We start from the raw sequence: 19497 nt of genomic DNA on the forward strand, positions 1-19497 counted from the left end.
TTGAAACAATTTTCTTGTGAGACATTTCAAAGATAAACGTCGAGTTTTAGTGTATCACATTGCAGCATACAGCAATAGCTTTGYCTATATCAGTAGTTTTTAAAATTTAAAGATAATAAATGATGACTAATATACACCATCTGGCTGGAAGGGGGTATGTGGAATTTCTTTCTGAGCAATGGAGTTTCTGCTAAGATGATTTAGTTAAAATAAGGAAGCAAGAGTGTTGTATTTCCAGAGAAAAAAAAGTTGTAATTGATCCTGCTGAAACCTAATGGCTAAGGTATATTTTGTTTTGTACTATTATACAGAATGCCAAAAAATAGGTATATCTGTTSTATTCAATATTAAAATGGCTCTCATTAGTCTTTTTCATGTTGACAGAAGCGTCAGTCATACCTTGCAGGAATCAGATCCTGTCTCTGCAAAATAAAGAGAAAGAACCCAGCTCTGTGTGGAATGAAGTCAATAATCAAGTTTCAATTAATTTATTAAGAGATAAGATTAGCTCTGCCTTTCTGTTGAATATAAATATTCTTTTTAGAGTTCAGTACCTTTTTTTTTTCCATGTTCCCTTTTCCTTTCGATTGGAATAAGGTATTTGCTTCAAGACCTTTTCAATGTGAACAGAGTAAGAATGTGCAGGTGTGACTTTATCAGTCATAAAGACAGGGAAAGAAAGTAGATAAATATATATCTCAATCTGATTTGGAATGGTTTTCTGTGTATCTTCTTAATTAACCTGGAGTATTTTACTTTTTTTTTTATACTGCAAGTCTCCTTTTCCAGCCTTTTTGGTAATGCTGAAATGGGATSGTAGATTCGGTGGGCTACATCTAGGTTTGTGAGGAGAAGATTGATGTCTGTACTGACTGGCAAGAAGCTGCAGAGTGTCTAAGGACTGCCAGTACCTTCTCAAGGGGGAGCAGGTTGTCAACTTTGCAGTTTGTCTTAGAACATCTGTTGGCTGCCCACTTACTAAACAGTCTGTAAGGAAAGCACAGCCTGTACTTTGGATACTGTTATTAGCGACTGGGCCAAATCATTCCTCCTGCCTCTGCAAAAAATGCAAACCATGATTTAGGGGAAAAAAAAAAAAGGCATGAGACGATGAGAGAGAAAAAGAATGACAGAAAAAGATGAAAGATGAAGAAGAGAGCAATGATGGAATAGAGGAAGAAAGAAGGGAAGAAAGAAACCTAGTGTAGAAAATGATAGGTATTCCTGGTTACAGACAGATGATAATCTCTGGGTTCCTTATGGGTTCCTTAACTTTATTTGAAGGTTTCCAGGGAAATCTGCGTCTTCAATTGCCATGGGGTTCTTCTGTGTGGTGAGCTGGCCTTTAGAAGGCAGCGATATTTTGTAGTGAAAGGAACTGGCAATTGTTTCAAGGAGAGCAAGCGGTGGGAAGTGACACTTGCAGTGTGATAGCAGGGCACTGGACAGGATGGCCAAGAGGTCATCTCAGCCAAGAAGGACTTGTTCAATCGTATGTTTCTGTCATATAAAACAGTTGTTCAGATTTGCATATATTGAATTCCTCATCTCTTTTGTCTCACCTTTTCTTTTACTATTGTGATAACTGATATGCGTTTTGCCTGCAGCAAGAGCCAACTATAATATTTTTGTCTTCCTTCTGTTGTCTTAAATTATTTATCTTTCTATATCCAAGTCGCAGACTTTGTTATATGCAGAGACCCAGAAATAGCCCTTCTTGTAGAAGGCATCCATGGTGGAACTTGCTTGAATTGCAGCATTTCTGCAGTTTGTTTCTCAGGGCTAGTAGTAACTCAGATTACTGTAACCTCCACAGTGCCCTATAGCCCAAGACCTACGATGTCKCTTAGTGCAAAAGTCACTCACGTTCCTTCCGTTTGTCCACTTTCTTCCTGTTGTCCAGTACTCATTCCAGTTTAGTGATAAGTTGATAGTTAAATGGAAAGGATGATTTTGAAATTTGGAAAAGGCAAATGAATGGGACTGAGATAAACAGCTGAGATCCTGGGACCATGCTTTGCACTAGGGAGAAACAGTGTCTCTCATCCAGTTGTTGTGTGTTGGAGACAAAGGCCTGGGTGGGAGTACATGGGTTCTTGACAACTTAGGCCACTTATTAAATTTGCCAATGTCAGACTTGGGGAAAAAAAATATATGTTGGGTTCCTGATATATGTAACAACACCTGATGGCTTTTTCAAAAGAAAAAAAAAAAAGACCTGGCCTTCCAAATGCAGACATGCACAGGATTTTTCCTCTAAATTGTGAATGGTCAAGGTTTGCTCTTTATTTGGTTTYATCTGAAAGTGTAAATGCTGTGTAACAAATCTTTAGCAAATACTTGATTTTGTGTGCTTGAGGCTATGTTCTAATTCTTGCTGAGCACTTTAAATTCCAAATAATCAGCGTGATATTTGATCAGTGAAATAACATCCATGAGAGCATCCTCTCTTAGATGTCAATATTAGTAAAATTAAGAAACTAGATGTTTGAAAAAATAAACCCACTGAKGCAACTATGATAAATTATACAAGCTGATGTTGCTAACGTGCAACTTTATCTGTACTAGGATTATTTAAAACAATTCTTATTAATGCAGAAGGAAGAAATTAATATGGAATTGTATGTCAGGACAAAAAGGTTGGAAGAAAGTGTATAATTAAAAGCAAAGCAGAGCTAGAAAATAGTTTGCTTTTGGGAGTTTGTTAATGTGTGATGACGCTGATTCCCGGTCAAATGTAGCTCTTGAAATCTACATGAGACTATATGTTTAAGTACAGGTACAATGTATTTACCTGTTTGCAGAAACAGAGCCTTGTTATGTTCTCTTTCTCTCAAGGAATGTAAAATAGGAAAATTATCATGTAATTATAACCTTGTCAGTAAAACTATTGTTAAGTGCTATTCAATTACAACTATAATGATGTATTGTATCTTAATCCTGATCAATAAGCCTACTTTTTTACAACAAATTCTAATTAGAAATAGAGTTGTTAAATTGCTTCCTTTTTCATTGTGTTTTTTTTCTTTTACAGGAAAAAGTAGAATATGCCTTCCTGATAATTTTTACAGTTGAAACATTTTTGAAGATTATAGCATATGGATTATTACTACACCCCAATGCATATGTAAGAAATGGATGGAATTTATTGGATTTTGTAATAGTAGTAGTAGGGTAAGTAACATATTTCATAGTAAAAAAATCTCAAAACCTTCTTCACTGTATGGTAGGTATAGATCTGTTTGGCTAAAGTGTAGAATTTAAGTGAAGAATTCAAAATCAGGTCCYGGGAGCGTTCAGGCTATAGGTGCTGTAGGCTCTATTACATCGGCTTTGTCAGAAGTTCCCAATCACTTGTGAGTTGTGCCACCAAAAAAAAAAAAAAAATCAGAATGAACTTGCTTCAGATTTTATCCTGTAGTTGTAATTTTTTGTTTGTTTCTCCTGAGTATTCCCTGATGAATCCTTTTGTCTTTCCATATGACATATGAATAAAGATTTCTGTGGTTAGATCCAGGCAGCTTTAGGTTGCCTTTTCACCTGCGGAAGGTGGTGCAGAGTTCAGTTATTTTACATAGAGCTCTAGGAAAAAAACAGAGGCTGTGTTGAGATGGAGGAGAATGGTCTGGGCAGAGCAGGTAGGACCGAGTGCTTTCTTGACCTTCCTGAGGTCTGACATATAAGTTCAGGACTTGCCTGGAGAAAAATTTATGCTAAAAATGAGCTGCACTCGTTTTTGTTTGCTTGTTTCATTTTTTTCTCTGAACAGCAGAATGAACCCTGGAGGTTTTGTCCTGCTCCTCTGAGGAGGGGCTGCACAGGCCTTTGCAGGTCACAGAAGCGTGAGGAGTATGATGTGCTGCCCTTGTACTGGGAATTTGCTTGTGGTCCATGAAGCATCTGGCTTTTTGTGCCAACAGCTTTGGTTCTGCTATTGTGCTAATAGGCTGCAACATCCTACCTTTAGCTATCAAGAGGATTAATCTTACGTATAGATTGTAATTCTGCAAATATGGAGATCATATTGAAACAAGTGTTTTTCAGTACTGTAATGCTTAGTTAAAACATTTTGGAAGTGTAATAGGACATGACTGATAYATAGTACATGCAGGACACTCTGTACATGTGACTTGTGTGGCTGACTTGCTGAGAAGACTCGCACATAATGTGCCATTCTAACTTTATAAAATCAAGCTGTAACTGGAAAGGACCTGGATTTTGAAGTTTACTGCCCTTAACATGTCATTACGTTAGGAGGAGAGAACAAAGATGCCAATTAAAGAAATTTATAGTAAAACGTTATTAAATTTTGTGGAGTTTTGTAAATGCGTGAATGCCCAATTTATAAAAATTTAATTCTGAGATAGTAAAAATTACCAAGAAGATAGCATGTRGGCTAGTTGCTCGGCAGTCAAGCAGTTCTTGTCCAGGATGAAATTTGTACATAAATAGGTCCTTCATCGGGTCAAGTCATTCTCAACAGATTGGACTGCATGCCTGGAGGGGAAGCTTGGCCAGTAGGTGCAGAGAGTATAAACAAAAGCTCTTTTCTATTGCCAGGCAGTCACTTGAATCAACCTCTTCCTTTTTGTCAAGTGACCATGGAGTTACCATAACCCTGGAGCAGTCTAATTCATATGACTTCTATCTTTGGCTCTGTCCTAAATACATGATAACTAAAAAATTTCTGTTAACTCATAAAGCAGACATTATTAGAGGCTAAGTTTAGTTATATGAAATRCTGAATCCATAGAAAATAAGAAAAAAGACTACCTCTCATCAGATACCCAAAATACCACACTAAGATTTAAGTCTTAGCTCAAGAAAGCAGTTTTGGAGTATGATTTATATTCTAGGCTGTCATCAGCCTTACTTGGAAGACTGGTAGTCCCTTTTTAAGACACTGACTCAACTCTGKGATCAATATTCTTGCACCTGCACTGGATTCTTCTTTTAAGATAATTAGTAGAAAAACACATAAGCAAGTAAGCAAGCATGGATCCATTTACTTAATTAATCTGAAAGAGAAAAGCCCAGTGAAAATTTGATTTTTTTTTTTCATTTGTAAGCCAATGCGAATAAGGAATCAATTCTGGATCTAGTTCTCTTTGACTAGTGTCATTGTGAAATTTTATTTTGTATTTTAATAGCTTCAAGAGACCTGCCATGAGGCCCTATATTCAGCATGGTAGATAAAATTTGCTGTGTGTTCTTTCTTAGCAGAAAGCAACATAACTCTTAAAGCACCCCCTGGACCTCACAGGAGGAAAAAAAAAAAAAAAAAAAAGTGGGTAAAGGGAAAAAAAAAAAAAAAAAAAGCCTCTGCACAATCTTTATGGATTTGTGGAGTCAGCATGAAATGACAGAGCTGTAGACACAGCTGGGCATGTTGTACTTCTTTCCCTTTGTCACATCTCTCTAGGACCAGTCAGAACATGAATTACTTAGGGAGCCTGCTAAGTGCCTGGGTCTGTGTTCTTTGCCACATAATTTTCATTGCTTCTAGTGAAAGAATAAGAAACTAAAAGAGAAAGCTTTCACAGCCCTTTCCTATACCTGTAGTCCTTTAATTTTCTGAATGATGTATGGACTGACAGCCTGAAAGTGGTTTCTCTTAATTCAGAACTTGACTCAGAAGTCTGTTTAATCATGTCTGCCTTGAGAACATGAATAATCACTCTGAACTCATCAAGATGGCTCATTTTCTTAGAATTATGTTTCTAATAAGTTAAACTATTGAATCAAGACCTGAAGAATTAAATGTCAGGATTTCTTGAGCTATGAGAGTAGGTAGGTTGCCGGATTGGTGTTCATTCTGAGAGTCATATCGTGCTCCTTCCTTTGGCTTTATTTCATTCTGGGGGAGAACAAGAAGGAATGATGATGATGGGAATTGACTGACTCAGATTGACTGCTTGCTGGGGAAGAGGAAAACCTTCAATATTCTACCTTGGGCAAGCTTTGAAACGCTCCTTGATTTTTGGCAACTCTGTCATGTTGGATGTTCTATAACTGGAGTTGTGAAAATCTTTTTTGACAAAACCAAAAACCTGTATGTTTCTGGAGTCCTTCACAAGTATAAAGCACATGGTAGCATTATCAATTTTTGACTTCATAATCCTTTCACTAAAAGTTTATTTTTACAAGTTAAGAGACATGTGTTTGCAAGCTATGGAAGTCTGTTTGCCAAGAATAAAATACTTGATGGTTTGCCTGATCTAGACCTGCAGTCTTAAAAACATGCCACTTGAAATGCAGATCCCAAAATAAAATGAAACCCAGGATTATTTGAAATTTAACTGTTTGACTTAGAATTCCTGYTGAAAGTAGGAAAGAAAAATAAAATTCTTGTCTTCCAAACTGTTTTAAATGAATGACTGGCTCATTTCTTCAGTCAAGAAATGCARTATATTAAGTGACTCATCTGGGAATATTTTTATCCTCAAAGCTGTTATGAGTAAGAGATCTTTTGGACTTTATTAAATGTTGGACTCTAATTACTTTTAATATATTCAGCTTTTGCTGACTGCATTTTAAATATTGAACTGTAGTGACACTTGAAGTTCATATATTCCATATAAATTAAAACAGATAGTTTCTTGTGATTATCTATTTCATATCCTGTAGAAGAAGGCTAATCCTCCAAACCTTACAGTTGAAATGCTTGAACAAAGAGCAGTGGCCAAGAAGTTTCATGTATTTAAAAGTAGAAGAGACTGTATACTAGCAGAATACTAATTTATTGGATACTATGTCATCATCCCTCTCTGGGATTAGAAAGTCCTGCACTTCCTAACTCTTCCTGTCATGATTTGAAGCCTAAGTATGTGTGTCACTTTCACAGCTGAAAAACTTGTAAGAATTATCTGCTCTTCGGGTAACTTACTAATATCTTTGATCGTGTGATAAATGCGTGATGCTGACCTTTCTCTTCATCTCATTTTCTAGATTATTTAGTGTAATTTTGGAACAATTAACCAAAGAAACAGAAGGTGGCAGTCATTCAGGTGGCAAACCTGGTGGCTTTGATGTCAAAGCCCTAAGAGCCTTTCGTGTATTGCGACCTCTCCGGCTTGTATCAGGAGTGCCCAGTAAGCTCTTTTCTGTTTAATGCAATTGGACTTCACACCGTAACTGTTTAAATTATTAATTGCTCTTGTTCCAGGCACAAGCATAAATGTGATACTCTAAAGTTGATTGTTGTTATGTGATTATGCAGATAAAGTGAGTTTCAAGATGAGTGGTGTCCTTTTTCAGCCCAGACTGGCGATTGTGTATTCATTCGGTGTATGATCTTCTTTCACAGTTCAGTAAGCAGACAAGGGAACACACTTGATTTTTTGGAAGCTTTACGTAAAAGTAAATTACATGTGAAAATGCAAGTGCACCAGAGAATTCAAGTTCAGATTTTTGGGTTTTTTTTTTTTCCAACAAAAATCCTGGAGATATAAAAGTGTAGGTCCTAAAACAGTTTAACTGTTGGTAAGTGTCTGCCCATGCACGTTACACATATCATATCTGATACTCCTTCTTGATACCACATATATGCTTTCTGTTTATCTTACTAAAGCTAACAGATAAATTAGAAAACTTGAAAAGTAGAGCAATGCTATTTTAAAAGAAGTAATTGAGTTTTCTATTTTTTTCTGTTTTATTTCCATACATTATTAATTACTGACATTATTTGTGCTGAATAAGATCTTCATGGCCTACAATTCATCTCTTTTCTATAGATTTTGAGAGAATTTTAACTTTGTATGTATTATGACAATCTGCCATGTGCAAATGGTTGTGATGGTGGTTTATTTAGCAAAAGAATTGCAGGAAAGAAGGAAGCCTTTTCATGAAAAGCCAAGAAGGAAAGAAATGTTTTTTGAAAAAAAAAAAAAAAAAAAGCGCCTTATTTTTATTGTTGCTGTTAACATCATTAGTCTGGGATTTACTGCTTTAGTAAGAATAAAAATTGACTAGATTTATAATTAAGGAGAGAGAATGAGAGAGCAAAACGTTTGTCTGAAATATATGAAAAATAAATAATTGAAGTGTAAGATTGTTAAGGTTAAAAATGTGTTTTCCAATGTAGCAAGATTCTAGTTATCTTTCCAGATGAAAGATAAAATTCTGCATTTGTGTAAGTATACATATTCTCTGGACTTGCCGCAAAGTCACAGTTGTAGCACATGACTTTTAAAGGTCATATAGAATAACCTACAGCTACATACTGACTGTAATCTCCTTCTTCAATTAAAAACAAGCAAAACCCAAACACCTTCCTGCCCATTCTTCTGACACATTTCAAGTATTGTCATCTTGTGCATAAGCCTTTTCTAACTGAGGAAATAATTAGGTTTTGATATGTATAATTACAAGAGATTTTATGATCAATGTAAGACAAGTCATTGAAGTCTTGTTCATACTTTGTATTTTTTTTTTTCTTCCAGGTTTACAAGTTGTCTTGAACTCCATTATAAAAGCCATGGTCCCTCTGCTCCATATTGCCCTTTTGGTATTGTTTGTAATCATAATCTATGCTATTATAGGATTGGAACTTTTTATTGGAAAAATGCACAAATCTTGTTTTCTTATTGATTCAGGTAAGTCATGATGCTGCTAACTGTGCTAAGGATTTAATGCTTTTCTCTTTCAAGTCACAATGATGCAACAAAAGCGTTTGGTTTCAGAGTTTTGAAGGACTGAAATGTTGTAAAGGAGAGTCCTAAGGGTAAGGCTAGCTTCATTACAGATAAGTTTTAATGAAGAGGACGAAATATAGGGGTCAGTCTGGGACTCTTTCCATGCTGAAAGGAAGGCATATGTTAATTTGAAGTGTAATGAAGGGAAGAAAGAGCAATGAAAACAAAGTGAACAATACGGGAGGGTTCTGCAGTAGTGTGTATTATTACAACTGTAATCATGTTTCTTTTTACTATTTACCTCCTTGAAGTATTTTGTGTTCTGATATTTCTTCACACATAAGAGTTAATTCACAAAAAAAACTTGAGTTCTGAGTGTGTGTGTGTGTGTGTTTTGGTCGTCTTGTCAATTTTCAGATATACTAGTTGAAGAAGACCCAGCACCTTGTGCATTCTCAGGGAATGGACGTCAGTGTGTCATGAATGGCACTGAATGTAAGGGTGGATGGGTTGGACCGAACGGMGGCATAACCAACTTTGATAACTTCGCATTTGCAATGCTGACTGTGTTCCAGTGCATAACCATGGAAGGATGGACTGATGTGTTATACTGGGTAAGTAACCTCATGAAAYATTGAGCTCTGTCTGTCCTTAAATAAGCTTCAATGCTCAGATGAGAAATAAGCTATTAACACTATAAGCAAAGAAATCTTGGTGAGTTTTGCGGTAAAGGAGCCCAGCTGCATTCTTCTTCCAGTAACAGCATCCTAGTGGTTTCCTCAGGCTAAAAAGGCCCTTTAGAAACAAGTTTATGCGTTGCTTACTTGGTATATGATTTTTTCATGTTTTTGCCTATTCCATTTGAATAAATGCAATAGCATATTTATGTTCTTTGGACTTGCATGTTTCATGCAAACCTACAGTTTTTAAGTATGTCTTTTCAAATAAAGCTTAAGGGCTCTCTTTTTGCAAAATTTTCATGAAATATTTCACAACATTAACATAAACTAGACCCAGACGAGCTCTCAACTGTCACTGCTTGCCTTGGGAACTAATAAATATTTGTTAAACAGAGAGAGAGGAAAGCTCAAAAGATTTGTAAGGCTCCACATTGTTTCCATGGAAGTGGCAAAAAATATTYAAAGGCTTCTGCTACTGGTGTAGGCTCCTACCTTTAAGTACTACTTCAGCATCAAGGTGTGGGACTGCTGTGATCTTGCAACATAGCTGGACATGGAATGGRAAACTATTGCAATGGGAAATCAGAGATATTCATCCTCATTTTATAAACAAGAAATGGAGAAGAASAACATACAGATTTTTAAAGGTGCACCTAAATAGGCACTTTGGCTAGCTGCATTCCAGGCAAAGGACATGAGATGCCTCTGTGTGTAAGCACTTACATATCTGATGTGACTTGTCCAAGTGCATYCTGGAAGTCTAGGCCAAAATCAAAAGTGAACCTCAAACTCTGGATATCTGATTTTCCTAATATAGCTGCAGGAAATTAGTGTGCGTATTTTGTGCTAAGTACTCAGCAGTAAGTCTTTGCAGCAATTAGGACCTTACAGCAAATATAAGTCTAATGGTTTGACTATTGGAAAATTACAATGAATGAAGAAAACTACCTAACTTCACTATAAGRAAGCTATTAAAAATGGATGAGCTACTGCAAGATGGGTAAAGTTGCCATYAGCACCGTGCCTAAAAGACCAAATACTCTGAAAATTGTCATGGTCAAACTATTTTGAAGGAAAACTCAAAACTGAAAAACTGCACACCTGAATTATTTCATATATTTCTTCCTAATGAGTTCCCAAAGGCATTTTAGGTTCAAAGATGTCAATATTCATTCCATTTCAATAATGCCGTAATGTTATGAAAGTCAGCTATCCTATCCACTTTTGAATCTCTCCCAACGTACATTTATGTAATTAATAGTTTGCCTATTGTCAAGTTGACTTGATTGAATGGGAGAAATGACATTTTACATGTGTTATCCCTTGAAATAAATTTAGCAGTTGTTAGCTAGTTAAAGGAAAGATTTAGTTTTAGGAACAATATTAAGAATATATCAGCTTTTAATAAAATGGTAGAAGAACCAAAGGGAAGCCTTATATCTCTATTATACATATAGATTATGTGTATAACACATTATAAATGTTATACATACCCACAAGTGTAGGACTTTTGTGTCACACCCCTCCCATTAGAAACTGTTTGATGAGACCCGTGTAAGAGGAGCTTTAAACAAAATACAAATACTAGAAGTTGCACAAAATTCCTATTTCCATTAGTTCAGTGTGTGAACAGTAAGATCAACTATGTTGACTTGTCTTGCCAGCAGGTGTAGCCTGAGTGGGTGAAATATGTGCAATATTTTGCATTTTGTTCTGTGGCATTCCACTAGCAAGCGTGACAGCTGAACCTGCCAGCTTCCCGGAGCTCCCACCAGCACAGCTCGTTAGCGCCTGGCCAACAGCAGTGAACTCGGCTTCCAAATTCCCCAAGCTTCAGTACTGATTTTCCTCTTCTGGGCATCCAGTATGGACTGAAAACTTGATCCTATTGCTGCTGGGTGTCCTTTGGATCCTGGCACCTAAATTGGATGTTTGTCTACCGGCCAATTTGCATCTGATTCCCATGTGTCTGGCCTCATCTCTAATCTATATGCACCCCATGGGCTGGTGTATAGTGTGTACTTCATCTATTGAAAATATGAATTATAGTGGCAAATGCTGGACTTGAAATATGAGGTTAAGGGTTTAGTGTCCTTGCTGTTCTCACCAGTCAGTGCACCGTATGCATTCTAGAGGAGTGCAGTGTGTTTATGGGTGCACATCTGTGCATCTCCGTTTATCAGGCCCCTGTTGACTTCCAGTCAGATCCTTGTGTGTTTGCTCCTTAGCTCCAGCTGCAGCCCCGTGCTGCAGCTTTGGAGCCCAGCGAGGCCCCTGTGCTGGCAAAGTGTCGCTTCCCATGTACCTGAACRCTTTAATGTTCTTGCTCACATGCTAAAACTGAAAAGTTAATGGTCTTTGCCTTCTCTTCCATTTACCTTAGCACTCAAAAATTACAAGTCTGCACTTGCATATCTTCATTTTTCCTTTGAAAATCTGGCAGAGGAATTCTTTCTGTGTCCTTAAACCATGTAGATTTATAGTGTACTAATGACTAGAATATTTTTTTTTTTTATTTCTATCACTTGGTAAGTAGCGTTACCCAGGGAATATGCCTGACTGGTACTTGTTAGTACAACCTCCAATTTCTCCCTGATTCTCAGAATGAGAGCATTAAATTCTTTTCCTCCATAGCGGTATTAGTTATCTATRTGCTAATTATTGTAACTTGAAGGAGAGGCTACTTCTGTGAGAGTGAAGCTACTTGACATGGCAGATCGTGAGCAGAGGTGCAGTTATATTGGTGGCTAATGACTTTCTAAATCAATCTTATGGACAGAAGTTACTTTACTAGTTCAAATATCAGCAGCTCATCGTTACCCTAAAAGCACCAGTGAGGTTTATCTAGAGATTTTTTAGGGGCAAGAGAGATTTTTTTAGAAGAAGGGGCAGCCCTCAGGCTTGCATGCGGTCATGCAGTCTTATATGTTCTTGCCTATGAGTGCAAATACTGTTGTTTTCACAAGATGTTCTCTCAAGAATGCATGCTAGAAGTATACAGTTCCTTAACAGAAATGACTAGCTGACCAATTTCTTTTTCAAAATGTCRATAATCAAGACACTAAATAATCATGACACTTTTTCTGATATTCTCTGTTTAAGAATCTTGGACGATAGCCTACTAAAAAGAATTGTAAGACGATATAATACATTTGAAAGAACAAACAAATATTTTGCAAATATATCTTATAAGAAGACCCTGTGGCTGTAGCACAAAGTGTACTGTCAGCCCATAACAAAATTTGCAGACAGCATTTGAAGCGTTATCAAAACTGTTATCAACTGCTAAGCAGGAATCACTTAAAAAATAAACAACTTTCAAAAATGTAACTAACGCTCTATTAAGCATCAAAATTCTAAAACCTTGAATTAAGTGATCTAGTTAAAAATGGGGAACAACTAGAGATAGATTGAGCTAAGTGATATTATAACTGCAGGAAGGAATGGCTTGTTGTTCAATCTGAACGGTACTTGCCAGCAATGAATTTCAGCTTGTATTCTGAGAGAAGTCAAAGGATGCTTGGCAGCCTCCTGCCCTTATGTATATTAGCTGCAAATGTTCAGTAAACAACATGAATATATTTGAGGGAATATGCTGGGAAATCTTACAAAATTTTGATTTCTGCCTGCACTTGCCTTTTACACAGTGAGGCTGGCTTTAATTATTCCCTGGTATCAGTCGTCACAGCTCCCAGGTCATCTAAGGGAGTCTCGAGTGAAACAAGGCAGTTCATCCCCAAAGGCAGTGCTGTGCTCACTGCATTGCACTCCCAGCCTTTGACGACTAAGTAGCCAGAAATTTAACACATGATATCCAGCTGGAAAAAGAGCAATAGCAATTTTGGATGACAGGATATTGCATAAATCACGCTCATCATGAACTTGATTTTTTTGAATTTTGGGTAGTATATCACCTGAATTCAATTTGATGTTAAAATGCAGCTTAAAAAAAAGCACTTTTTAGGTAATGATTTGCACCAAACTACTATTTTTAGTTTTAGTTTTATTTTGTCATTATTCTTTGAGGAATAAATGTTTATATGAAATAGCTAACAATAGTTAAAATGATCAAAAGATCTGTTTGGGTAGATAAAAGAAAATTAATAAAACTGAAACCATTTCTTACAAGATAAACTTYTGAAGGGCTCGTTTCTATGTGTATTATATAGCACATATTAATATAGAACATATTAAGTGTGTTCCCTGATGATGAGGGCCAAGCGTAGAGTTGACCAGTTATGAGGCTCTAGTTACTGTAAACAACCTTTTCACTTCTTCARGGGTTGTATTTCTCTTTAGCCAACCTTAATATTCCAGCCACAGAAATGTTTTACTAATTGCTGATGAGCTGAAATGCTTAACAGAGCAGCGATCCAAGAGTTTACCTGCAACCAGTGCACATCTGGGCATGTTTCTGTGTCAGCAGAAGAATAAAAGTGAGCCTGACCAACCAGGAGAGAGCCCAGGAATTTATGCTGCAACTCCAGAACCTGGAGAAGATTGAAGATGAAAGCACATGTTTTTACAAACTAGTCTGGAAGCTGCTACGCCTCAAGCACAGCCCACCTTAAGCCTGCTTTAAGTTAACTCCACTTCAGCCAAGAATATATCAAGACACAATCTTTGAAGCTAGCAGACTTTGAAAAGCTGCCTGGTATGCTCTAAAATGAATAGAATGGATAGTTTGTGATCTAAGAGTTTGTTAATGTACAGTGCACGCTTACAGGGGAGGACAGAAAGGCAGGATCACTCTAATTTCACAGGACACTGATGAACACTGATTTCTGTGTTCAGAAACCTCTGAGTTCAAACCTCTCTGAGTCTTGAGTTTGTAATTCTTACTCTTTTTAAGATATTGCCAGAGATGTCCTAGGTAAATATAAACAAACCCATCAATTCTAACTCTACTAAAATTTATAACAGAAGGCAGGTAAAATGGAAAAATGAGAGGTAAATACTTAAGAAATTAAGTGAATTTGAACATTCCTCGAAAACAATCAAAAATGCATTTATGCATTAGTGCTTTATCTGTAGTTGTACAAATGCAGAGTTAGAGGTGTTATTGTGTTACTTTATCTTTAGGGATTGGATTAATCAGTTTGTTTAAAGAGTCTGTAACAAGTGTCTCAGCAAAGCAGTACCAGATGTTGTGCAAAGTAGGACTTTGATCTGCGTTACGAATCTCATACCATCACACATGGGAGCTGTACTGACAGTAAGGGTGAAGGAGATGCTTATAATAATAATAATGAAGACTGTGTGCTAACAATCTTTTTTAGTTGCTTGGAAATATCAGTTTAATTAGTCTGCTGAAGGAAAGTATCTATGGTCCTTAACCTGCAAAGACTTAATGCGTATGCTTTATATTTGATCATATACTACCTTGCAGAGCCAGAGGCTAAGATGCATTTAAAGAAGATAAGGAAGAAGTGTTGTTTGCTCCCGTGTTTACAGTGGGGCTGTATGTTCTAACAGAGCTATTAAGGACTGAAGTCAAACCCAATTCATGTGTTAACAAAAATAAAAGCAGAGTTGCAAACTTGAGATGCAATGTATAGATACACAGCGGCTTTCACAGAAGAAGAAAAAGCTTGTCCAGCCTTGTCTCAAGATAATCTATCCTATCTGTAATCCTCACATCATTTTTAAGTCTGCTGAATTTCATGACTTAAAAAACAACTTTAGAAGAATCTAAAGCTAACTTGCCAATGGAATGAAGAAAAAGCCAGAATAATTCCCTTCTCATAATAGAAATTTCCGAGAGATTACAAGTCAAAAGTGACTTTGCTAACTTACTGAAATGCCTTTTACACACTGACATCTTCTATGCTTCAAAATTTCTGTCTATTTTTATTTCTCTTTACTGAATAGGACTTTTCAGATTTCTATGTATATGTTTCTTGAACCCATCTTTTGATATGTGTAATGAACTTCTATGAATTGACAGTGGAAAATGTCTTYATAGAAGTTGTGCAAGCTTATAATAATATACTTAAAGATCACTCACTGTAATCTTATGTAAAATAGGCCAGTGTCAACTTCATTTGAACTTGATCTTGATATAATTCAGAAATGTTTCTGGATTATTTCCTTGTATCCACTATATTTCTAAAAATTGATTTCAGTTTTTCATTTTTGTAAGACTGCATTCATGATTTTGCACAAATACGTTCTCATATTTTTCTGTTTCAATTAACTTAACCCATGTAATTGCACACAAATTTAGTATCTCTGGAAAAATTTATTGAAGTTTTGGTTACAGAAAAAATAATATTACTTATACTGTTGATAAATGTTTCTGTCACTTCTCTCAAAGGATCATTCATATATAATCTAAAATATAATCTAAAATTCTAATATTTTGGTATACTTTGTGTCCTTTAATGAAATAAAATTTCAAATTCAGCTTTTGTASTAGAATTTGAAGAGCAGAATTTTTGCTATGCTAATTTAGGTTTGGTTTTTAATCTGAGTGCTAGGTTGCCTCTTTTTTTTCTTTTGGAGCATATATTAGGAACACAAAGTAAATGTGGTCAGTGCCTTTTCTTATATTGTTCTAATGAATACTGAAGGAATGCATAGAACACTCTCTCCCCTGAATGATTAAATTCTTTCTCTAACTCTTCATTGCTGCTACTACAGTGATCTACTCTATAAGATCATCTTATTTCTTGCAGATGAATGATGCTATGGGATTTGAATTGCCATGGGTGTATTTTGTCAGTCTCGTCATCTTTGGGTCATTTTTCGTACTAAATCTTGTTCTTGGTGTATTGAGCGGGTAAGCATACACCTTTTTCATCATGAAGGCAGAGTCCTGAATTCAGTTGCCATGAACACACAGGTTATCTTATACAGGTGAGACTTCAGTTGTGATGCCATTTCTCAATGAAACTCATTTTCTTCCTCCTATAATTAGAACAGAAACAGTTTTTTGTAACTTCCATGAAAATAACATATAGATGCAAAAAAAAAAAAAAAACAGATGATTCTGCTGCACTTAAATACGTTATTTTGACTTGTATCTTCTGTTATGAGATATTACTTATGCAACTTGGTCTGGGTAAGTAAAGAAATGAAATGAAAGTTTGTTAATTTGAAGAATAAAGTAAGCCAAAAGTTTCAATGTTGAAACCTACGTGATCTGGCAGCTGCAAAAAGGACTCTGCTGTTTAATGAATGACTGAATCATAACTTATTTCCTTACATTTTAYAGGTAAATGATGCAATAGGATGTGAATGGCCATGGATCTATTTTGTTAGTCTTATCATCCTTGGCTCATTTTTCGTACTTAACCTGGTTCTTGGTGTACTTAGTGGGTAAGCAGTTGAGTTAACATTGTGCCTGCTACTGCTACTTGTAAGATGGCCTCTGCATTTACTTCAGCTTCAGCGATGGCTTTTTTGCATGCACTTGAGATTCTTATATCATCTTACCAACGTTTGCTCTTCTGACTGAACTGTGTGATCCTAGTGCCTGTATCTGTCTGACATCACATTCACCACGCTTGCCAAGAATTTTCATTAGATGAGACACTGATCTGCTCATTGTGTGATATTCTAGCAGGGAGAAACATAATGCACTGAGATGGATGGCACCTGTACAAATGTTCCTCTACCTTATTTATAGATCAATGTCCTATCCTGAAAGCTCAATTTAGACTTTTTTACATGGATTGAGTAGAGTATTGTTTGTATTTACTAGTCACATATCAAAATTTTGGAAGATGTTTCCAGGCCTTACAAAGAAAGCGTGACTGGGTTACTATGAGACAAACTGTACAGTGCTTCCTGTACTGCTGAGGTGGCTACTGTTGGCTCCAATTGATGAAAATAGGAGCTAGGATGACTCGCACTGTCAGACAAGTATATTTATCAATAATCAAGTGACAATGCAATACACTTGTCAGTGGCAGAAGTTATCATGACATTCTGGCCAAGAGCTGAACTGATGTGAGCTGTAGCTGTATATTGCAACTTAGAACTATAATTTAGGGCAACAGTTTTCAAGATTTTATTTTTACGCAACCCCTTTTTGAAGTCATGACTATTTCCTTTGCATTTTCCTGGTTACTCCTTTTGGAATTTAGCTCATTTTTGTGATATTTTCTGATAAATAAAGAAAAGATCCTGAAAGTATTTGAGTCCTTAACAGACAATATCATGAGTTAGGAAACATTTGACATTGCTGTGGCAACCTTAGAGTATTTGTGCCATCTTTGCAACCAACAGAAAAACCTCATTGCTTGCCAGAAAAGCAGCCTTACAGCTGATGGGGTCATCAAACTGCTGATAGAGTGCACAGCCCTGCTCAGGGCTTTGGCCTGTCTTGGRTTGAAAGCTAATATAATGGCTCACTTTATTCTGGGGAATCAGGCAATCGGACACAAAATTTTCAATTGCTGGTAACTCTATTAGGGGGATGTTTTTAATAAGTGACTCTACAATGTGGTGGGTTTTTTTTTTTTTGCTCATAATTTTTTGATTTTTGTTACACACAGGAAACTAGGGAAATTATGATCCTTGGTTACCTTCTTGTCAGAATTACTTACCAAATAGATTGCTTAAAAGCAGAGAGAGATCATGCTAAGAACACTGCTGATTTATAGATTTAAACTCTTCTTTCTGAAATGAGCATGCACTCTGTAAAGGCCTGTTTATACAGTGAGTTTAGCCTTGTTATATTTATGGGCAAATGTGCAAGTTGTTGCAAAGGTAAGGGTCTAGTTTTCATGTCCAAAACTACGTGTAACAGAGAAAGAACCAATGAGGTTGGTTGCTGTCTAGTTTATCTCTGTGGTTTTGATCCTGTCTCCTTAGTCATTTGACTAGATTTTCCATTGAAGTCACCAGAGAATTAGGTTTTCACAGTTCCCTTTTCCTGGCCCTTAAAAAGGTAATAGGCAGCAGTTAATTTTTTTCCTGTTGTTGTAAGGGTGTGGGAAAAATTGGCTAAATATTCCCCTTCTTTTTTGCCTGGTTAAATTAATAGCTCACAGTTGCTTTTTTTTTAATCTCAAAAAAAAAAAAAAAAAAGTAATTGGAGACAAGGACAGTAATTCCAGTTTTGAAGGTACTCATTCATTTCCTCCAGTGACACCTTGGAAATTTGGGGTCACTTTAATGCTTGGAAAAATTGTGGGATGTCAGAATTAGTGTTTGTCCCAAACATGTGAAAAGGCCTTCCAATAGTCCAGTCGTTTGTGATTCCCATCTTACGTGGAAAATGATACAAGTAAAATGAATTTATCACCATTTATCATTATAAAATCACCATTTATTATTATAAATGGTGATAAATACCATCAACAATAACAACTGAACAGGTAAAAGAAAGAAAAAGAATTTTCCTCTAAGGCCGCTATTATACTACACTCAAGTTTGGTATARAAGGAAAGAAAATGTTCTGGCCTACTTATTTGAAACTGTCAGGGACCAGTAGCGAATGCTGTTACGCTGATGTATTTTGATCACGGAGTGTCTTTATATATAAATTCTAAATGTTGTTCACATGAGTTCTGTTTAGACAAACTGTCTAAATTCTACATCTGAAGACTTAGGCTAGTTAAATCCTGTGAATGTGTTGGTATTGTCATAAAGCTTTTTTTTTTTTTTTTTTTTTTTTTTTAAATTCTGAACCAGGCATAGAATGTATAACACATGCATTCTTTGCTTTTATTTACGAGTTGTTAACGTTTATGTTTTATGTTTTTCAAACTATATCATGAAACTTGGTTCATGATAAATTGACAAGGCAAGTCAAGTTTTACTAAAGAAATCAAAGTCTAAGAATGTAGAAGTGATGCCAACTTACCCGAAAAGCATGTTTGTGCATACAGATCTTGGAGGTAGAATCTGAATGCTTAATATATACCTTTTTACTATGACAATAATATTTCTTGTAATGTYACGTTATGCTGCGTATGTTTAAATCTGTCTGCTGTTTTGATCTGTTTGCGGTTTTAAAATATTCTTTCTCTTTGCACCCCTGTGGTACCCTGTGACCATCTGCCCTTTTGTATTTCTGTACTACCTCCTGTGAGTTGCATGTTTGATATATTTTATATTGCACTGATGATTTGGGAGGTCTTTTATTTTACATTTAGCCCTTTCTGAAGGTGAGTATTTCCTGGTGATCAGTGATGCCAGTCCCAGTGATGCTAGTTTTGTCTGTGTTAGTAATT

The 19497-nt window shown here is 36.1% G+C and overlaps 1 protein-coding gene across 2 annotated transcripts in view; it reads left to right on the forward strand.

The window, feature by feature from the left end:
• The window catches only part of CACNA1D (calcium voltage-gated channel subunit alpha1 D), a 138458-nt gene that overhangs the window by 47195 nt on the left and 71766 nt on the right, over positions 1-19497 (forward strand). Inside the window, exons 4-8 of one of the 2 annotated variants that reach the window (XM_026046066.1) lie at positions 3035-3174; positions 6949-7091; positions 8442-8594; positions 9051-9247; positions 15991-16094. In XM_026046066.1, the coding sequence (XP_025901851.1) occupies positions 3035-3174; positions 6949-7091; positions 8442-8594; positions 9051-9247; positions 15991-16094 (737 nt within the window). Of the gene's footprint in view, positions 1-3034; positions 3175-6948; positions 7092-8441; positions 8595-9050; positions 9248-15990; positions 16095-16529; positions 16634-19497 lie in introns of both variants that reach the window. The other variant, XM_026046065.1, reaches the window with a different exon arrangement.

The sequence above is a fragment of the Nothoprocta perdicaria genome, unplaced genomic scaffold (genome assembly GCF_003342845.1).
Source record: "Nothoprocta perdicaria isolate Ctin4 unplaced genomic scaffold, notPer1 scaffold_42, whole genome shotgun sequence".
Lineage (NCBI taxonomy): Eukaryota > Metazoa > Chordata > Aves > Tinamiformes > Tinamidae > Nothoprocta > Nothoprocta perdicaria.